General features: G+C 41.2%; 1 protein-coding gene across 8 annotated transcripts in view; it reads left to right on the plus strand.

Moving 5' to 3' along the window:
* Window positions 1-22,340, plus strand: part of LOC131221335 (serine/threonine-protein kinase ATR) — an 80,371-nt gene that overhangs the window by 12,982 nt on the left and 45,049 nt on the right. For 4 of the 8 annotated variants that reach the window (XM_058216558.1, XM_058216563.1, XM_058216564.1 and 1 more), the window contains 7 exons: window positions 205-565; window positions 6,783-8,033; window positions 8,990-12,395; window positions 12,856-13,422; window positions 14,685-15,308; window positions 15,397-15,591; window positions 15,758-16,235. In XM_058216558.1, coding sequence (XP_058072541.1) covers window positions 205-565; window positions 6,783-8,033; window positions 8,990-12,395; window positions 12,856-13,422; window positions 14,685-15,308; window positions 15,397-15,591; window positions 15,758-15,925 — 6,572 coding nt within the window. In that variant the 3' untranslated portion in view covers window positions 15,926-16,235. Of the gene's footprint in view, window positions 1-204; window positions 566-6,782; window positions 8,034-8,989; window positions 12,513-12,855; window positions 13,423-14,684; window positions 15,309-15,396; window positions 15,592-15,757; window positions 16,236-18,368; window positions 18,845-22,340 lie in introns of those variants that run through there. The other 4 variants (XM_058216561.1, XM_058216562.1, XM_058216559.1 and 1 more) reach the window with 3 other exon arrangements.

A 22,340-nucleotide genomic window follows, 5' to 3' on the forward strand; every position in this document is an offset into this window, starting at 1 on the left:
ACATGTTAGCATTCAATCCTGCTTGTTTATGTGCTAGTGGAAACATGCAGATATGTGGAATAGCTAAATAGGACCATCTTTTGAAACTGCCCTCCTTCAACTTTGAGCATTCTTCACTCTCTCGAAGCTTACAGTTTGTGTCCAAGTCTTTGCGTAACTGTGCCATCTCTCCTTTTATAATATCAACTCTGTTCCTTAATGCAGATTCTCATCCTGTGTGGATGAGGCTTTTTGAAGATAAACATGATGGTTGCATGAATAGCACAGAGACCATAAATTGTGATCAGCCGGTACATCCAGGCCTGATAGATTTTGTGCTAAAACTTCCATGGACTCATTCTCTTCTGGCGGCTCAAGCTCATTCACTCTGGAAAACAAAATGTCTCTCTGTTCAAGTCGTCTCGAAGATTGGCACTAGATTAAAAACTGAAAGTGATCTTGAAGTCCTGGACTTGGCTATTTGTGATGAAGCTGAAGAAGTCAGAGCTGAAGGTGTTATTTCTCTGCCAGTGGTTGTCTTGTGCTCTGGAAGTGGTCTACTTCCACAAGTTTATAGAAGAATGGAGTAAGTAATCTTGGCTTCCTCATATGTTGTATTTGTTGAATTCATTATTTTGAGGAATGCAAGGTACAAACAGATGATGCCTTCTTTAGTTTCTTTAATAATTTTTTACACTGCAATTTCATAAATCCATTGTGCAGTTAGAGAATTCTAGCTGTTTCAAATTATGTATAACTACAGGTGACACAAGTAGATGTCCTTTTGACTAATTTAATTCATTTTTGTTGACTTTCTTACAATGCATTTGTTTGACAAAACTACACAAATAAAAGCAAGATATTCAGACTCATCGGACTATGAAGTCTGCCTTCTGATTTGCAGATTTAACTCAGAAATGATGGGGCCTCCTCTCATGAATTGAATGAGTCCCGGGCTACACAGCCAACAGGACGAGCAAACTACCTTGCCTGGGATCTACGGAGCCAAGCCTCTGAAACAATGCGATAGCATAGTGGAAATATTGTGTTGTTTAGTCTTTTTCTTGTCAGTTCATTCATTTGTTAAGGTTTAAATTCTTCTTCTCTGACAATAATTACTCTTTCTTTAGAGTGTTACTGGACAAAATGTTCTTTGGCCATCTCTTCCAAAGATATTCCATTGTATTCTATTCTTTCATAAATGGTAATCTTATATAAAGAGAGAATCATTGGAGGCTTTCCGACTTGACACGAGGAACTTCATGATTAACCGATCATCCCACCACAACATGCTAATTACAGTACCTCACCAAGCGATCAACAGTCATCTCCATCATAGTAACTGACAGTTTAGAGTCCTTTTGAAAAAGTCTGCTTTTCTTTATTGACCATTGCCCATTATGTAGGTAGATTACAAGCTATTTAGGGAAGAAATACAAGCTGATCTTCAGCCCCTACCATATATACATCTATCTAAATATACTGTACAGCTAATATATCCTAATTAAGGAAGGAATAAATCTGTATAACTATCATATCAGTCAAAGCTGTAGATATTAGCTGTAAATCTGCTATTAGCTGTAAATCTGCTGTAGATATTAGCTGTAAATCTGCTGTAAATCTGTAAATCTGCAAAGCTGTAAATCTGTAAATCTGTAAAGCTGTAAATCTGTAAATCTGCTGTGTAGATTGATATTTCCTTTGACATCCCCCCTCAAATTGATGCTGGTAAATCGACAAGCATCAATTTGCTAACGAGAAAATGATGGCGCTGACGTGGCATGGATTTTGTGAAGATATCGGCGATCTGCAAAGTTGTGGAGATATGTGGAAGAGTGATGACTTGATGATCATAGGCTTCCCTGATTGAGTGACAGTCAACCTCGATGTGCTTGGTGCGTTCGTGATAGACTGGGTTTGCGGCAATTTGGATGGCACTAGTGTTGTCAGCATGGAGTGGAGTAGGATGTACGGGAATGAAACTGAGCTCTGTGAGGAGACCACGCAGCCAAATGATCTCGGAGCATGCTGCAGACATGGCTCGGTACTCGGCCTCAGTAGATGATTTGGAGACGTGGTCCTGCTTCTTGCATTTCCAAGAGATAAGGGCATCACCAAGAAACACACACCAGCCGGTAGTATAGGCTTGTAGCTGAAGTGAAGAACCGGAAGGGAAGAATAAGCCATGAGTAGGTGTCCCAAGAATGTAGCGAATTATGCGGCGGACTGCAGATAGATGGAGATGCCTCGGTGTTTGCATGAATTTGCTGACGGTATGAACAGCATAAGAGATGTCTGGTCGGGTAATGGTTAGATAGATAAGACTACCAACCAACTTCCGATAGGAAGTAGGATCCTCAAGATGCTCCCCTTCGTCACGTCGATATTTCACATTAAGTTCCATGGGGGTGTCAACCGAAGTAGCGTTGGTGAGACCGGCTAGCTGAACCAGATCTTGACTATACTTGTGCTGATGCAAGAGAAGACCGTGCGGCTGATGATGCACCTCCAAACCCAAGAAATAGGTGAGCTGGCCAAGATCTTTCATGTGAAATGTAGAATTCAACAAAGTCTGAACTGCAGAGATTGCCTCCAAGTCAAAGCCAGTGATGACGATATCGTCCACATAAACAAGGAGGACGACGATACCTATGGATGTCCTTTGTAGAAAAAGAGAGGAGTCATACTGACTTTGAGTGAAAGAAAAACTAAGCAAAGTGGATCGAAACTTCTCAAACCATACTCTTGGTGCCTGCTTCAAACCATACAAAGAACGTTTCAGTTTGCAAACATCAGTAGGTGAGGAAGTGGGCATACCAGAGGGAAGTTTCAAGTAAACGTCTTCCTTGAGATCACCATGGAGAAATGCGTTCTTAACATCCATTTGATGTAAGGGCCAGGATTGGGATGCAGCAAGAGCGAGTATAGTTCGGACAGTGGTCATTTTGGCGACCGGTGCAAAGGTCTCATCATAGTCGAGACCATATTCTTGTTTGTTGCCAAGTGCCACTAACCGAGCTTTGTAACGATCTATGGACCCATCGGAATTAAGCTTGATAGAAAACACGAACTTACTGCCAAGGGGTTTCACGGAGGAAGGACATGGAACAACATCCCATGTTTGGTTTTCTTCAAGTGCGAGAAGTTCGGTTTCAATTGCTTTTCGCCAACACTCATGCTCCATTGCCTGTTTATAAGATGAAGGAAGAGAAATAGACGACAAAGTGGCTGTGAAGGATGAAGGAGAAGAGAAACCAAACCTATCTGGGGGTCTACGAACCCGAGTACTGAGTCGGAGAGAGGGAGGTGCAGGTGCTGAAACAGGAGCAGCAGTCGGGGAAGAAGCTTGAGGGGGCTCAGGAGGTGTTGAAGGTTGGTGGGAAGTGGCGGTGGAGCGTCGTCGATACACTAGGAGAGGTTTAGAAGGGACTGGATCTGCAAGAGAGTTAGGAAACATAGGCAAAACAGAAAATGAAGGAGAAACATGATCCTGATGGGTAGGAAAGAAATATTGATTTTCGAAAAAAATCACATTTCTAGAAACTCGAATGCGACACAGATTTGGATCATAGCAAAGAAAACCTTTCTGTTGTACTGAATATCCTAGAAAAGCACATTTAATTGACTGAGCCGTAAGTTTTGTGCGTTCATGTGCAGGAAGATGAACATAACAGACACAACCAAAGGTACGAAGGTTAGAATAAGTTGGAGGGTGACCAAATAACCTGGTGAAAGGTGAGTCATGGTTCAATGTGGGAGAAGGCAACCTGTTAATGAGATGGACAGCAGTGGAAAGAGCTTCACACCAAAATCGAGAGGGCGTGGAAGATTCTAACAGAAGAGTGCGAACCACATCAAGAAGGTGACGGTTCTTCCTTTCAGCCACTCCATTTTGTTGAGGTGTCGAAGGGCAAGACCGTTGAGAGATGATGCCATGATTCTGTAGGAAGTCCTGAAACAAATGAGACATATACTCACCCCCATTGTCAGAACGAAGGATTTTGACATGGGCCGAAAATTGTGTCTGAATATATGCATGAAAAATCTTAAAAACAGAAAATACTTCGTCTTTGGAATGAAGGAAATAAATCCATGTGAAACGACTATAGTCGTCAATAAAAGTGACAAAGTATTTGTAATTAGCATGCGAAGTGACTGGTGCCATACCCCACACATCACTATGTATCAGATCGAAAGGTTTGACAACATGCGGTGTGTGAAAAGGAAAGGGTAGAGTTTTACTTTTGCCAAGTCTGCAAGAATTGCAATCAAACTGAACAACACTAAGAGATGGTGTTTCATTATTCCCAAGAAAACCAGATTTCAATAAAGCATGAAGTACATTAGAGTTTGGATGTCCGAGACGTTTATGCCACGCTCGGTAATCAACATGAGCAGAATTACAAGCGACAAAAGACAAAGAAAAAGAAGACAAAGGAAATTGAAGAGGAAAAAGACATCCCACTTTAGGCCCCCTCGTGATCATCCGCCCTGACTGTTGATCCTGCACAACACAACCAGATTTAGAAAACTCTACTTTACAATCATTATCAACTAACTGACCGACAGACACAAGATTGGTGGTAAGACCGGGAGATACGAAGACATCAATGAGAGAGGAGGAAACATCACCAGTGGCCGTGATAGGTAAATGATTGCCATCAGCAGTATGAATTTTGAGATTTCCAAAATATTTGTTTACATTGGTAAGAGAAGCAGCATTGTTTGTCATATGATGGGAAGCCCCGGAATCAAAGTACCAAGGAGATGATGTAGTGAAGGGTTTACCTGAGAGTCCTAAAGCTGAAAATGCAGAAATGATCATTTGTTGAATCATGTCAGGGGTCACGGGTTGGACTGAAACGGGAGCAGGAGCAAGAGCAGGAGCACTTTGTGTTGTATTCACCAAACTACCCGCACTAGAAGAGCCAACTGAGACAGTATATGCTGTCTCCGATTTCTTGGGGGGTCGAGTTGGGCATTCCTTGATGATATGGCCATCCTTTTTGCAATAGTTGCAGAATTTTCGGGGACAGTTTGCAGCATAATGACCAAATCCCTTGCAACAGAAGCACTGAACAGTGCTCATATCCCTGCTTCGTGGCCTGCCTTGTGCTGCATAGGCTACAGGAACAGATGTAGATCGTCGTTGTTCCATGGTGGTTTGAGTGAGAAGGCGCTGTTCCTCGCGAAGAAGATCATTTAGGCATGTATCCAAGGAGGGGACAGATTCTCGGTTCATAAGATTGGATCTGGTGCCTTCAAATTCAGACCTTAGTTTCATTAGAAATTGATCCCTCTGAGTAGTTTCATGGACAGATTGAACAGAACTAAGACCTTCGGATGGTAAGTCAGCATAAACTATATCAGTGTATTCAGCCCAAAGATTAGTGAATCTAGAGTAAAAATCAGAGATAGAAAGACTATCCTGTTGGAGAGTGGCCAATTCATGTTCAAGCTGGAAACGACGAGCAGTGTTTTGTTGAATGTAGACCTTCTTCAGGTATGTCCACATCTGAGCTGCAGTCTGAGAAGATCGAAGGTTCAAGATGATGTTGGGTTCAACGGATCCCAAAATCCATGCCATAACTTGTGCGTCCTTGACTTCCCACTTGGCGTGTCGGTCTTTGTCTTTGTCTTTGTCAGGAGCTAGGTTACTGCCATCAACATGTCCCCACAGCTCCTTACCTTTGACGAAAATCCTGAAATGAAACGCCCAAGCAGAGTAGTTCTTGCCATTGAAACGAATCAAAGAAACATCAGACTTATCGGAAGACATGAGGTCAACAGAACTAGAACAAGAATAACCGAGACTAAGAAACTTGAGAGCACGAGACAAATGGAAATTTAGAGCTAAAGCTCTGATACCATGACAGTTTAGAGTCCTTTTGAAAAAGTCTGTCTTTCTTTATTGACCATTGCCCATTATATAGGTAGATTACAAGCTATTTAGGGAAGAAATACAAGCTGATCTTCAGCCCCTACCATATATACATCTATCTAAATATACTGTACAGCTAATATATCCTAATTAAGGAAGGAATAAATCTGTATAACTGTCATATCAGTCAAAGCTGTAGATATTAGCTGTAAATCTGCTATTAGCTGTAAATCTGCTGTAGATATTAGCTGTAAATCTGCTGTAAATCTGTAAATCTGCAAAGCTGTAAATCTGTAAAGCTGTAAATCTGTAAATCTGTAAAGCTGTAAATCTGCTGTGTAGATTGATATTTCCTTTGACAGTAACATGCTTATATCTTTTTGGTAATCTGAAGTCCAACAAAAGGTAATCAAAACAGCTAAAATTGGGTGTCTGTATTTCTTATGTATAATTGGCATTTGGTGTTTTCTTGTGAAGCACATGATAGAATACTGCCTTACATGTAGCAAATGGTCTATTATACTGTGTTTGGACTGAATGTGCCGATGATTTAAATTGCTGGAGGATCTGAAATGCAGTAACAGTCCACACCAGATATTATGAGATAATTTCTACTCTTCTCAGCAGGAAAGTGAAAATAATAGACAAAAAAAGGAACCATTTTTTCTGTTTTAAATTTCTTTCAATCTACTTCAGGTGTGTCTAACGGTATAAGGTAAAGACATCGCCTGTGAAAACTTGGACTTCCAAATGAAAACACTATAGCTGGCATATGTTGAATATTGACCAACTTACTTATTTGGCAAGAAGAATAAAAAGAAAGTGTATTGTTGATGTTTTCAATTTTCACTTTTTAAGGGATTTACTCAAGACCATCTAACCTATTCTTGCTAAGATTTGTTTATTGTTGCTCAATTTGCAGGTCCCTTGGGAAAGATGAGTCCAGCCTAGTTAATAAAATGGTTCCTTATTCAATTGGCTACTTGTCATGTCTTTTTGGATCGTGTAATGCTACCCAGGATTTAAATGAAAGTCCTTGCAGACTGTTCTTATGTAGTGACAATGGGAAACAGATTCAGACGATGGATCTTTTGTTGGGAGGATTCTGGTGTCCACAGTGTGACAAAAAAAATTCACATAATCGAGATCAATACTCCAATGTTCTAGACATGCCTCAGGTGCAAAGGATGGAAGCTGATTTTGATTTTGTTAACCTTCAGTCTCTTTTTTTTAGGCTTCTTTTTGATGAGTCATCTGATGAGGTGCAAGTTGCTTGCGTGGGAATAATTTCACGAATTCTCAGACATGGTACTCAAGATATCCTGCTTAAAACAAAATTTCAGTGGACACAATGCATTGAATATTTACTTCTTCACGGTAAGAAGGTTGTTAGGGAAGCATTTTGCGCACAGATTAGCAGCTTCCTTGAGGGCCACATTCTTGACTGCTTATTTGTTGATGGGGAGTCATGTAGTAAAACAAAAGAACAGAAATTTCTGGACAAACTAAAGCATGCTTTGGTGGCAACTGAGGATGCCCAGATTCTTGAGACTCTTTTGGAGTCGACAGCCGAGATTATGAATGCTGTTGATATCCATGGGCAGGTTTTTTTCTTTTCTCTTATTTTATTGGTTGATCAGCTTGATAATCCTCATGTGATAGTAAGGATGACTGCGTCAAGGTTAATACTTAGATCGTGCTACTTCCACCTTAAAGGAGGATTTGAACTAATCCTATCTAAGTTTATTCATATCCGAGATGAGCTGTTTGATTATCTCTGTGCCAGGCTTGTGAGCCGCCCAGCAATGATCCAAGAGTTTGCAGAGGCTGTTGTTGGTATTGATACTGAGGAACTTGTAAGGAGAATGGTTCCTGTTGTTCTTCCAAAGCTTGTGGTTTCTCAGCAGGATAATGATCAAGCTTTCATCACCTTACAAGAATTAGCAAAGCATTTGAATACAGATGTGGTACCGTTGATTGTTAATTGGTTACCTAAAGTGCTTGCTTTTGCTCTTCTCCGAGCAGATAGGCAGGAGTTGCTCTCTGCTTTGCAGTTTTATCATATGCAAACTGGATCAGACAAAAAAGAAATTTTTTCAGCTGCTTTACCAGCACTTCTTGATGAACTTATCTGCTTCCATGGTGACGGTGATTTGGATGAGACTAACAAAAGGTAATGCATCCTTTATGCTGCTCCACTTGACCTTGACAATAATGTATCCTTCTTCCCGGGAATTTAGCTAATACCAACTACAGAAACAATGGTACCTGGTTCTCCATTGCTCTGACTTGGCTGGAATGATGCATGTTTTTGTGAGGAGTAGACAAGGTTTTGGACGATGTAATTTCTCTATGTTTGTTAATAAATTCTGGTTATCCAATAAAAGAGAATGATAAACTGTGATTGGTAGCGATCTGTCAGCTGGTCCCCAGCCTGGGTAAAGGAGGATTAATTTCATGTAGGCAGCCAGCCACTGAACCAAGTAGCTTGGACAAGGCTATGATAGTAGTGGTGATGATTCAATATTGATGCTCAAGGCATTGGCGAAGAAAGGAGTGTGCCATTAGGATCTTTGTTCTTTTCTTTAATAAAATTTCTATTACTATCTAAAAAAATGATGACAATCCAATAAAAGAGAATACTTGGGCTGATGGGTCATCACCAATTTTGTAACATCTGCTATCATGGAACTTGCCTATTATATATGCTTTCAAACACTAGTAATTAGAGCCTTGGCGGTAGGGGAGTACCTATGCGGCTATGCCTAACAAGAAGTGGATTTGGAAATTTAGGTTCTTCTATCCTTTAATAAATGTAAGGTATACAGTAAGAGTATCAGATCCAAAGAGTGCGTGATGAGCCCCACCAAAGCCATATGTAATAGACAACCACCCCCACACACACACACACACACACTTTTCCTTCTTTGTTTCCTTGTGATATTTCCAAGGGCATGTCAACCCCAATTAATTGGGATGAGGCTTAGATTACTATGATGATATTTTCAAGGTGATCATTCCCCTATGTAATATGCATGCATGCATCAATGATTGTATGTTGTTCAATCTTAGGTTATTTTGTGTCATGTGGATATCAACTATAATTTTTAATCCCGTTTCTATTTACAGGACAGCAAGAGTTCCTCAGATGATCCAAGAGGTTGCTAGAATCCTCACAGGTTCTGATGACCTTCCAGGGTTCTTGAGGAATCACTTTGTTGGTCTTCTTAACAGCATTGATCGAAAAATGCTTCATACTGAAGATCTTTTCCTGCAGAAACAGGCCTTGAAACGTATTGAAAAGCTTATTGAAATGATGGGCTCTCATCTTAGTACATATGTTCCAAAACTTATGGTTCTTCTAATGCACGCTGTTGAGAAAGAAACACTTCAAAATGAGGGTCTTTCTGTCTTGCTTTTCTTCATCAAGCAGTTGGCCAGGGTATCACCTTCCAGCATGAAACACGTGATCTCTCAAGTTGTTGCTTCTCTTATCCCATGCCTGGAAAGATATAGAGAGAATCCTTCTTTACATTTGAACAAAATTGTGGACGTTTTGGAAGAACTTGTGGTTGAGAATAGGCTACTGCTGAAGCAGCATATCCGTGAGCTGCCTTTGTTACCAACCATTCCATCCCTGTCCAAAGTAAATACAGTCATACAAGAAGCATGTGGATCAATGACGTTGATGGATCAGCTGCGAAATGTTGTTGATGGTCTAAACCACGAGAGCTTAAATGTAAGGTATATGGTGGCTTGTGAGTTAAGCAAACTATTGGATCTGCGAAGAGAGGATGTTACAGCTGTGATAGCAGGTGAAGTTGGTTCAGATTTGGACATTGTGAGCTCGTTGATCACATCCTTACTCAGAGGGTGTGCAGAGGAATCAAGGACTGCAGTGGGCCAGCGGCTGAAATTGGTTTGTGCCGATTGCCTAGGAGCACTTGGTGCTGTGGATCCTGCCAAATTCAAGGGAATCTCATGTCAACGCTTCAAGATTGAATGCTCAGACGATGATCTTATCTTTGAGTTGATTCACAAGCATCTTGCCCGGGCATTTAGAGCTGCATCTGACACTATTGTTCAAGATTCAGCTGCACTAGCTATACAGGAGCTGCTGAAGCTTGCTGGTTGCCAGGCATCACTGGATGAGAATGTTGTGGCTTATACATCACAGTCACTGAAGGGAAAGGAGTCTGTATATATATCTGAAAGTTGTGGCAAAAACGATTGCAGTGAGATGAATATGAGGGGTCAGAGACTGTGGGACCGTTTCTCTAACTATGTTAAAGAAATCATCGCACCATGCCTGACCTCAAGGTTTCAACTTCCAAACGTGGCTGATTTAACATCTGTTGGGCCAATATACAGGCCTTCTATGTCGTTCAGAAGATGGATATTCTCTTGGATCAGGAAGTTGACAGTGCATGCAACTGGTTCTCGCGCAGGTATTTTCAATGCATGCCGCGGCATAGTACGTCATGACATGCAAACGGCTATGTATTTGCTGCCATATTTGGTCCTTAATGCTGTCTGTCACGGTACTGCAGAGGAACGCCATAGCATAACTGAGGAGATTCTCTCTGTTCTCAATGCAGCGGCTTCAGAGAACAGTGGAGCTGCAGTTCATGGTATTGCCGGGAGACAGAGCGAAGTCTGTATTCAGGCTGTATTCACTCTACTAGATAATCTTGGACAATGGGTGGACGATCTTAAACAAGAAGTTGCCCTTTCTCAATCTCTTCATGCTGGGGTCTCTAAGCAATCGTCTAAGGCGAAGAATAAAACTATGGAGTCTATATCTGATTTGGATCAACTCCTTATACAATGTAATAATGTTTCTGAGCTTTTGGCTGCCATTCCGAAAGTTACCCTCTCTAGAGCATCCTTCCATTGCCAGGCTTATGCTCGTTCTTTGATGTACTTTGAGTCACATGTGCAGAGCAAATCAGGCTCCTTTAACCCAGCGGCTGAGAGGAGCGGCATCTTCGCGGACGAAGATGTCTCATTTTTGATGGAGATATACAGTGGTTTAGATGAGCCTGATGGTCTCTCCGGCTTTGCCCATCTACGGAAATCATCGAATCTGCACGACCAACTTCGGATAAATGAAAAGGCAGGTAATTGGGCAGAGGTTTTAACTTCTTGCGAGCAGGCTTTGCAGATGGAACCTACCTCTGTTCAGAGACATTCAGGTGTGCTTAACTGTCTGCTAAACATGTGCCACCTTCAGGCCATGGTTACTCATGTTGATGGATTGATTTCTAGGATACCGCAGTACAAGAAAACTTGGTGCATGCAAGGTGTGCAGGCAGCTTGGAGACTCGGAAGATGGGATCTGATGGATGAGTACCTTTCTTTTGCTGATAAAGAAGGTTTAGCCTGTAGCAGCTCCGATAGTGCTTCCTTTGACATGGGTCTCGCCAAGATTCTACAGGCAATGATGAAGAAAGACCAGTTCATGGTAGCAGAAAAAATTGCCCAGTCTAAACAAGCCTTGCTAGTCCCTCTAGCAGCTGCGGGCATGGAGTCCTACATGCGTGCATACCCATTTGTCGTAAAGCTTCACATGCTACGTGAATTGGAAGATTTCAATACTCTTCTAGCTGATGACTCATTCTTGGAAAAATCATTTCATTTGGATGACCCAAGATTTTCAAAGGTTATAAAGGACTGGGATAATCGTCTCAGATTCACACAGCCTTTGCTGTGGGCAAGGGAGCCACTGTTAGCTTTCCGCAGGCTGGTTTTCAGTGCTAGCAACCTCGGTGCTCAAGTTGGGACCTGCTGGCTCCAATATGCAAAGCTCTGCCGTTCTGCTGGCCATTATGAGACAGCCAATCGTGCAATTTTAGAAGCGCAGGCTTCGGGTGCGCCAAATGTTCACATGGAGAAGTCAAAGCTTCTATGGAGCACTAGAAAATCTGATTGTGCCATAGATGAATTGCAGCAATCGCTTCTGAACATGCCTGCTGAAGTTCTGGGTGCTGCTGCTATCTCATCACTTACCAGTCTCTCGCTTGTTCTGCCGAATCCATGCTCAGTTTGCACTAGTCAGGCATCGAACGAGAACCAAGATGTGGCTAAAACCCTCCTCCTTTATACCCGATGGATCCATTACACTGGACAGAAGCAGAAGGAAGATGTGATAAATCTCTACAGTAGAGTTAGGGAACTCCAACCCAAATGGGAGAAGGGATTTTTCTTTATGGCTAAATATTGTGATGATTTGCTGGTTGATGCCCGGAAGCGACAGGAAGACAACCAGGAAGGGTTGATGGATGCGCGATCTAGATCGAAATGTGCAGTATCAACTTCAGTGGGTGGTAGCTCCGTAAATACTTCTGCTGAAGAAAAGCCTTGGTGGTCGTACCTTCCAGATGTTTTATTATTTTATGCAAAAGGACTTCATAGGGGTCATAAGAATCTTTTTCAGGCACTCCCGAGGTTGTTAACTCTCTGGTTCGAATTTGGAAGCAAATACCACAGAGATGGCCTAGCATCCAATAAAGCATTGAAAACTATCCATGGAAGGGTAGAAAATATTGCCCTCTTAACTGATTTTTCTTTGTGGGATCCTGCAGATGCTAAATGCAAGCTCTCCATGCAGGCTAGTGTGGGACAGAAGCATGAAATTCAGTCCTTTCATTAGGTGGGTCCCTTGGTGAATATGATCTACCCTAAATAATTAAGCCACTCCGCTCAATAGGTGACCCAGACATGTATATTGAATATGAACCTCGGGTCCTCTTAATCGTCTTTTTCTCCATTGACACATGGCTACCCAATGAATGGACTGGCCTTGTTTTTGTGCTAAGGAGCATTCAACATGGGGCCCATCTGATGAATAGTAAAGATCTTGCACATTTGGGATCAGCAGAAATGCTTCTGCAAGTAGGCATTCCTCTTTCATTTTCATCTCCTTTGTACTAAGGCAGAATGCTTACCCTTCTTCTTCTTCTTCTTCTTCTTCTTCTTTTCCCCTTTTCTTCAAGATCATGAGCGTCATGCGGGGCTGCCTGAAGGATTTGCCAACATATCAGTGGTTAACAGCTCTACCTCAGTTGGTTTCTAGAATCTGCCACCAAAATGACGAAATTGTTCGGCTGGTCAAACATATCATAACCTCTGTTCTACAGGAATACCCACAGCAAGCCCTTTGGACCATGGCTGCAGTTTCAAAGTCTACTGTTGCTGCAAGGCGTGATGCAGCAGCTGAGATCATACAAGCTGCGCGGAAAGGGTCCGGGCAGGGGAGCGATATCAACAGCCTTTTTGTTCAGTTTGCAAGCCTAATAGATCATCTGATCAGGCTGTGCTTTCATGCAGGACAGTCAAAGGCGAAAACAATCAATATCTCGACAGAGTTCAGTGCCTTGAAACGGATGATGCCACTAGGAATAATAATGCCAGTTCAACAAGCCCTTACTGTTACTCTTCCTACATATGATGCGAGTCTGACAAGTTCCAAATTTGACATCTTCTCAGCTGCAGACCATGCTACTATATCAGGAATTGCTGACGAAGCTGAGATCCTTACATCTCTTCAGCGACCAAAGAAAGTATGTAATGTTATTAGAGCTGGGCATCGAGTTGAGTCGGACCGAGTTAGGGCTGACCCAACTCAATCTGGTTTTGAAATAGACCTGACCCGAACTCGACCCGACTTGGTACTGAGTCCAGCATGCCTGAACCGATCCGAGTCTGGGTCTGGCTTGGATTAATCCGGACCGAGTCCGACCCGGTCACAAGTAACGAGTTGGCTCTGAGTCGGGTTGGGTGCAGTGGGTATCCATGGGCTGAAATCACAACTCAAAACCTAGGTTAACTTGCCAGAATTGCAGCCTTTCCATCAGCCACATGGCATCTCAGATCTGAAACGTTAGATCTGAGTGTGTGTGTGTGTGTGTGTGTGTGTGTGTGTGTGTGTGTGTGTGTGTGAGTTGAGTTTCAGATCGGGTCGAGTCAGTGCTGAGTTGGATTTCGGGTTGAGTCAAGTTACTGGGTGACCCGAACTCGACTTGGTTTGAGTTCAGTTTGGATGAAGTCTACTCGGTTCGGATCGAGTTGGGTTTGATCGAGTCGGACGAGTTGAGTCGTTCCGTGCTCAGCTCTAACTGTTATTACAACAGTTGGCTGTGTTTTGGTCTCTTTAAATCACATGTTTGCCAAGGCTTTCCTAACCTGCATGATGTAATCAGGACCCTATCCCCACGTGTATATCGTAAGAGGTCCAATGTAGGCCCCACTCAGCCACGTGTGGGAAATCATTTGTTACGTCAGTTGGTTACTGAATAATTGGATTTGTTGAACAAAATGCCCTTATAGACTGATTGTAATTAATCCAGATGCAGGGCTATTTTGGGGGCTTTTCAATGCTTTAGGATTTCTTTAATCTCTTTGTAGAGTGCCTATATAAAAATGCAATGCATGTGAATCTTCCCCCCTGCGTTGTCTTGAAATTTAAACAAAAAATAGATTTTGGAGTTTTCCATTGTTTTCTTTTGGCAGAAGAGGGTGTGTGATCACCTCTTTTGACTAGTGATTGTTGGGAATCATTCCCACAATCTTTGTTTCTTCTCCATATTATTCTACAACTACAGTTCTAGACTGTGGAAACATGGGGCCTGTCGTGTTGCATCACTGCATTAAGCGAGGCTTGCATTCCCAACCCAAATCATGGTTGACATGAGAATGGTTCTCATCTCAACCACAATTCACGGTTTGTGCATCATTTTATCCCTCAACACTGCAAATACCTAAACATCTTTAAGCTTTGTGTTCATCCTTTCTTGCTAATTATGTGACAATTTCCCCTTTTCAGGTTGTTTTTCTTGGGAGTGATGGTATTGAACATCCTTTTCTCTGCAAACCAAAGGATGACCTTAGGAAAGATGCACGTATGATGGAGTTCACGGCAATGATTAACCGTCTATTATCCAAATACCCTGAAAGCCGCAGGAGAAAGCTCTACATCCGCACCTTCGCTGTGATCCCACTCACGGAGGATTGTGGGATGGTAGAGTGGGTGCCCCATACCCGTGGGTTGCGACATATTCTTCAGGACATCTACATAACCTGTGGGAAGTTTGACAGGCAGAAGACAAACCCCATCATTAAGCGCATATATGATCAGTGTCAGGGTAAGATGCCGGAAGATGAGATGCTGAAGATGAAAATCCTTCCAATGTTTCCTCCTGTTTTCCACCAATGGTTCTTGACTACCTTCTCCGAGCCAGCTGCTTGGTTCCGGGCTCGGGTTGCATATGCACACACTGCTGCTGTATGGTCAATGGTTGGCCATATTGTAGGTCTGGGTGATAGGCATGGTGAGAACATCCTTTTTGATTCCACCACTGGAGATTGTGTACATGTTGATTTCAGTTGCTTGTTTGACAAGGGCCTGCAATTGGAGAAGCCTGAGTTGGTTCCTTTCAGACTAACCCAGGTAAAAAAAAAGCTTGTCTAAGCTCATCCGATGCTTGTTCAATTTGATATCAACAAGATCTTGTAAATAATAGTTGATGAATGTGCAGAACATGATTGATGGCTTAGGCATCACTGGATATGAAGGCATCTTTTTAAGGGTATGTGAGATTACGCTTTCCGTGCTGAGGACCCATAGGGAGACTTTAATGAGCGTCCTTGAAACTTTCATCCATGATCCTCTTGTTGAGTGGACAAAATCTCACAAGTCCAGTGGAGTAGAGGTTCAGAATCCTCATGCACAGGTCTGACCCGAATTCATCTCCATCACCATCATAATTGTTGTTTTTGTTGTAGTTATATGTGAAGTCAACAATATTAGTCCATTGAATCTAGTAGTTGAGAGATTGGTTTTATAAGAAAGGTCTTTTCATTTAACTATTATCTCAATTTGCTGTTTGAAATATTCAGAGGGCCATGAGTAGCATTGAAGCAAGGCTTCAAGGAGTTGCTGTTGGTGTCGGGGCAGCGCCATCTTTGCCTCTAGCAGTAGAAGGACAAGCTCATCGTTTGATTGCTGAAGCAGTGTCACACAAAAACCTTGGGAAAATGTACATATGGTGGATGCCTTGGTTCTAGACTTCAAGGAGTTAAAGCTGAAGACAGATGTATCATATAAAAAATGGGTATGTTGTTGTATTGTTGCTGTCATTTCGACTTTTTTTTTTTTTTTTTGCATTGCTGGTATGTCTTCATTGATGTATGCAAGTAAAAGATGCATCACCATGTTTCTTCTGCAGGGATTTTGGTTCTGGCCCTGTGGGGGTTTTGTTTTATTTTTGTAAAATGCCATGTTTAACATCGAGAAGATTAAATTGCTCAGTTACATTGTTGAAAATGCATCGTACTTTTCAAACTGAAATAAAAATTGTTACCGAGGTAATGTTCACTCGGTGAGTTCGTAATTTAAATATGGTTTGATTGTATGATTTTGGAAACCTCCCAACACAAAGTGTCTCACAATAAATGCGAAAAAATTAAGAAAATATTAGAACTTTATAAATATTTAAATACATAAACTTGGACTTTACTAATCCTGCACACATGTATAAGACTGCTAATGCACAACCACACAACCTAACACTTTGGTACAGGATCTAGTCCACTTGTTAGAGGCATACCACTACTTGGATGCTCTCACCCCAGAATTAGATCAGTCCAATCGTTAGGTGGACCACAGTTTATAAACAAATTTATGGTTAAAAAGAACTCGGCTGAAGTTTTCTCAACTGTCCAACTATTTCTAACATTGTGTCTCACTTGTGGAATGATTTAAATTTATTTCTAGGAGAGAATATCTACATGGTCAGAACCACCTCATGGATGGCTTAGATATTACACCTATCAACCACACTAACACGTGGTGGTGTGTGCATTAGCTGCCTTATACGTGTGTGTGGGTGTAGCAAAGCTCAATAAAATTACTGTGTTGGAGTGAGGAAGAAGTTCACAATGGAGGAAATGAAGAAAAATGAGATGAAAATATTAGATTTGTGGGTTCAAAATATTGACTCAAATAGTCAATATCTCAAGACAAATTTGTTGCCCTTTCTTGGATATGCCAACAAGTGCAGAAGAAGGAAGATGATAATTTGTCTTCAGAATATGATTAGCTCATAAATTCGTAATTCAACACAAGAATTTGCATCTTTGTGTTGAACATATTTCCAAGTGTTGACACTGATATACCTCACAAAAACGTTCTTAAGAAGACAAGTGTAAGAGAGCAGAGATGAGAATACAAAGCTATGGATGGCTTGAGTTGGGGATGTTCTTGTGTCTTTGGACTATAACTTCGACGATATATAGAACCTATTACATACAATAATAATTTTGCCCTCAATGGTCATGGCCTTTCTTGTTGTGATTATTTCTCTCTTTTGGATAAATGTTAGTTACACGATGGTAAAAAAACTATTGCCACATTGCAACATATATAACTACCACCTAGATCATAATTGGCCCAATTGTCGCTTGTGAACAACATGTGTCGTATGCATACAACCATGTGTTAGATACACTCCACTATAGCTAGAACCTTAAACATTAGTGGGTCAAACCCCAAGCTATACCTTAGTTCACTCCCTAAATTATACCAATACTCAGATGGGTTTGAACCAAGGGCCTTTTAATTTGGGCAATTACCCTAGTAATGTAAAGTAAAAGTGTAATCATTACAATTTTACAACTGACAAAACAAACACGGGAATCATTAGTCAAATGTAGATGCATTCGGGAGACAAGTGAAGGAATTTGCAACTATTGCATTTTTTCATGGCATTACAATGAAAATCTCGAATCTAGAAAGTAACATCAGTGTATTTTGGTGATGGTTCGACATTATGTAAAAATACCATAATTACGATTCTACCGTCGATAAACCAAAATCGGGAATCAATGGCCAAATGTAGATGTTGTGAAGAGATAGGTAAAGTAATTTGTGATAATTGCACATTTCCTTTACATTACCATGGTCATTGCTGAAACAAATGGGTCTTAAGTGTAAAAAAGATTAGGCTAATATTAGGCTCCTTGCAATGATGTTAATGTGTAAAGTGCAAAGTGCGTCTAATAAAGTGCCCAAGCAGTGCTACTGCTCATGCCACGCGCATATGCGCATGGATGGTGAGAATCTAGGTTTCTTGCGGCAAAACCCCCTCTTCTTACCACAAATTCATATGAGTATTTTTGAGAAAGTTTCCATATATAATATATTCATTTACTTTCTAAAAATAAAATATTTTATTTTTGAAGTTTAGTTTTCTTATAAAACACAACAATCTCCCACACTGTAAAAAATAAATTCCATAGCAATAACAAATGGCATATCGATATAAACATATGTATAACTAAAGGTATCTTGTGGATTTAAATATTTATTTTAGTGCATATGGTCTACTGGTGAGGGTTGATCAAAAGCAATAGAGAACGCGAGTAAGGTGTTACAGTGGTTGTTAGTGGCCTGGACGAGGAAAGGAGCTAAGATCTTTGAGATAAAGGTTTGGTTTGCTGCTTGGTGTAGGTTGGAGGAGGAAGATACTTCCATCAAGCCTTTAGGTGAGTATGAAGTGTGGAGCTCTGTTCAGCTTGGACTGAATCTGGATAAGCTCCATCAAGCCTTTAGGTGATCGTGAAGTGTGGAGCTCGGTTTAGCTTGGATTGAATCTGGATAAGGTTATCTTAATGGGAGTCATCTTCAACAACAGGCCAATAGAGTTCATCGAGAAGTGGCTGGAGAGTTAGATCTTGGGCTCGTAGGAAGCGCCGCTCTTCTTCTGGGGTTTATGGCTAGAACTGTAGTTCAGAGACACCTGTGTCCATCGACTCTTTCTTGGGTGAGGTCGTAGCCTTTGATGTATCAACATAAAATGGCAAGGAGGTCAGCGTGGCAATGACATGTATTAGGAAGAAGAGGGCTTCAAGGATTTTGGAGATTGTGCCCATTGTTGTGGTGATGTGAGGTTGCCGATTTGGGTGGAGAGGGAGTTGTGTTGGGGGTGTCGAATAAGTGGGGGGAGGAATGGACGAGGAGTGAGGGTGTTGTAGAGCCGATGGAGGATGGTGCGGGCTGGGGGAGATGAGCGTTCATGGGTTTGGTGGTGCGAAGGAGCACCGGATCGGAGGAGGCATGCGAGAAAGGGAGTGGATGGTAGTTAGTAGGTGGGGAAGGTGCATCTCTCCAGGTGACGCGTGGTGAAGGTGTTGGAGTAGTGACAACAATGGGTAGAGGCATCTGGGCTGTTGGCTAGGTGTCAAGGAGAGAGGATGAGTGGCAGAGGCTGGTTGTGATGCATGCCGAGGGCGTAGGAGAAGATGCAGTGGCAGTGAGATAATTCATCAATGCTAGCTGCATGTCAACACGAGGGGATGTGCAAGAGATTTCGGTGAAGACATGCATCTTCAAGAGGCTAGCCTTGGGGATGCTGGAAGATGTTTGGACCACGTGGTGGCCTAGGAAGGAGGCTCCTTTCGGTCGGGAAGATTTAGCGGATTGCTGAAATTGATAGTTAGATGCCATCGACAACATCTTCGATGCCATCGAACAATCCCATTGCAAAAATCGGGAAAAAATCGATTTTCTTGCTGGACATTTGAAACCTATTCGATGCCATCGAAGGAGCGTTTGATCTATCAAAGAAGTACTCTATGCCATCAAAACCCATTCGATCACATTAGAAAAATCATGAATTATTAGATTTACTCGCTAGACATTTTGGAGCATACTTCGATCACATTGAAGACATGTTCGATAACATCGAAGCCAATGTGATGACATCGATGACTTGCGCAGATTCAAAAGTCGGTTGCTGGACAGTTTCCAATTTCAAATCGAACTCTTTGGTGGAACTTCTATCCCATCAAAGTTGCCATCGAAGCTCCCATTGAAGCTGTGATAGCTGCATAAATTTGAGGCGGTTCTGAAGTCAGTCTGATCAAAGCTTATATAAAGGGATCTTTTGAGTTTTTTTAACGACGAATTAGGGTAAAAGGAGTTGAGCAAGGAGTCGTGGTGCTTTAAGGAGTCCTTATCCAATCCTTCGGCTTTAGTTTTTATGTTTTTCTGTAAGAGTTCTAGTTCAATCATGTATATGATTGGCTAATCTCCTAATTAAAGCTAAGAGGTGAAGCTTGTAGTTTGTTTTGATGCTTATTTTACTTTGATTCAAGTTATTTGGTTTTCATATTGAACAATTTATTTATTTATGGTTTGAATGAAGAAGTATTTTCAGTTTACTTTGATTCATTGTCGACTCCGGGCATGTTGGATGCTTAAGAAGACTATTGATATTATCTTACCTATTTTGCAATTGTGTGATTTGTAAAATTTCTTGATCTATCATCGACTCCGGGCATGGTAGATGCTTTGAATTCCCTGCGATCATTACATTGATGCTTTATGAGGGAACCAATCCAATGAATGTTTAGATTCTGTTTTGGTGAATGAATTATGTTTTAACCGCTCTATCATCTGACTCGATAGGATAGGACTTCGATTCCAGTTGTGTTATTAATTGAATCAAGTAAAGTAGCATTAGGATGACTATAAGTGGATCCTTGGTACTCTAGTTTTCCTTATCTTTGATAGTTTATTCACAATTGATATCTTTTACTCCAGATTCCAGTAATTGGTTTAGATTATAGTTCTCGTTGTAGTTGTAATTTATTTTAGAAATCGTACAAGTAGCAAGTCCCTTTGGATTCGATCTCGTTCTCACCGAGTTATTACTATAGTGCATCCCTGCACTTAGGGTTGTGAACAAGTTTTTTGCGCCGTTACCACGGACTTCGGTTGCTTTTTTTGAAATTTATTAGTCTTAGAATTAGGTTAGGATTAGGATTACCTTTTATGTTTGTTATTTAGATTTTTTTGCATTCCCTTTTATACTAACTTATTTTTTATGTTTTGTAGCAATTAACATAACTTATTCAATTCGGTGAACTTTTCTCCTTTTTGGATTTTCCAGATTTCTTCTTCTGTAGTTTTTCTTTTCAAACTTGGGAATTAGAGTGTTTCATGCCCAAGTGGGTCCGTGACAACACTCTACGCGTCTCAAGTGAAGGAGGATTAGTCGAAGGTTTGCCTATCCATCGCTGGATTAGACACACCTTGAGATCCTCAGAGTTGACAGAAACTATGGTTGAACATCAACCTCAACATCCGGCTGAAGAGCAACAAGATGAAACTGAAGTACATAATGCTCCTTTGCCGAGAACTTTACGTGATCACCTTCAACTAGTGAGGGCTAGTACACCTTCCTGCATGGTGTTTCTACTAAATGCATGAAATATGGACTTTATGTCGGGAGTGATCCAACTACTTTCAAAGTTTTATGGACTTAATTATGAAAGTCCATACCTACATCTCAAGGAATTTAATGAGATTTTAGCAACCTTGCACTTCCACAATGTGACCGAGAATACTCTAAAACTGAAATTGTTCCATTTTTCTTTAAAGGAGAATGCCAAGTCTTGGCTTTACTCTTTAAGGCCGAGATCTATAGGAACATGGGCTGAGATGACCCGGGAGTTCCTTAAAAAGTTCTTCCCGATTCATAAGAAAAACACCCTAAGGAGGGCAATCATGGATTTTTTCTAAAAAGAGGAAGAAATATTCTTCCAATGTTGGGAGAGATGTAAGGATTTATTGAATTCCTGTCCACATCATGGCTATGAAACCTGGCGGGTAAGAAGCTTTTTCTATGATGGATTGACTTCACCCTTGTGCCAATTCATAGAGATGATGTATAACGGGAAATTCATGAATAAGAAATCCGATGATGCGTGGGATTATTTTGACTTGCTAAAAACACGCAATCACAGGATACTTCATCCAAGTCCGCTACTTCCAGGCCAACTCAATTTAGAGAGAAGGGAGGGATATACGTCTTAAGAGACGAAGATGATGTGAATGCAAGGGTGGCCAATCTCACATGAAGAGCCGAAGCCATGGAACTGAAAAGAGTAGAGACGGTCAAACCCGAGGAGACCACTGAAATTGCTTGTGGGATTTGTGCCAGTAACATACACCTGACGCAAGATTGTCCTACAATTCATGCGTTTCGAGAGTTGTTATGCGAGCAATCAAATGTCGTAAACAATTATCAAAGGCCTTTCAACGCCCCTATCTCAAACATGTATAATCCTAGTTGGAGGTAGTGTTCAAAATATCAGTATTGCGAAATGTATTGCACCCTTGGGATACAGATATGTATCGGTTATCGCACGGGATATATCGTTTGTATCACGTAATTTATCGCACTTTTTGGGAAACATAGGGAAACATTGGGAAAATGTTTGAATTTTTCAATGAAACTTTAGGGATTATTAAAAATGACCTTAATACACTTTTAAATTATAAAATCTCAAAAGAAAGTACACATAATAGGTTTCCTTTGTATAGGGTCCTAAGTTATGCGCTGTCTGATTGAACTAAAACAACTATATTCAAATATGTTGCATAACATTTATAAATGCATCAAGACATGTATATCCA

This window comes from Magnolia sinica, chromosome 12 (genome assembly GCF_029962835.1).
Source record: "Magnolia sinica isolate HGM2019 chromosome 12, MsV1, whole genome shotgun sequence".
Taxonomy (NCBI): domain Eukaryota; kingdom Viridiplantae; phylum Streptophyta; class Magnoliopsida; order Magnoliales; family Magnoliaceae; genus Magnolia; species Magnolia sinica.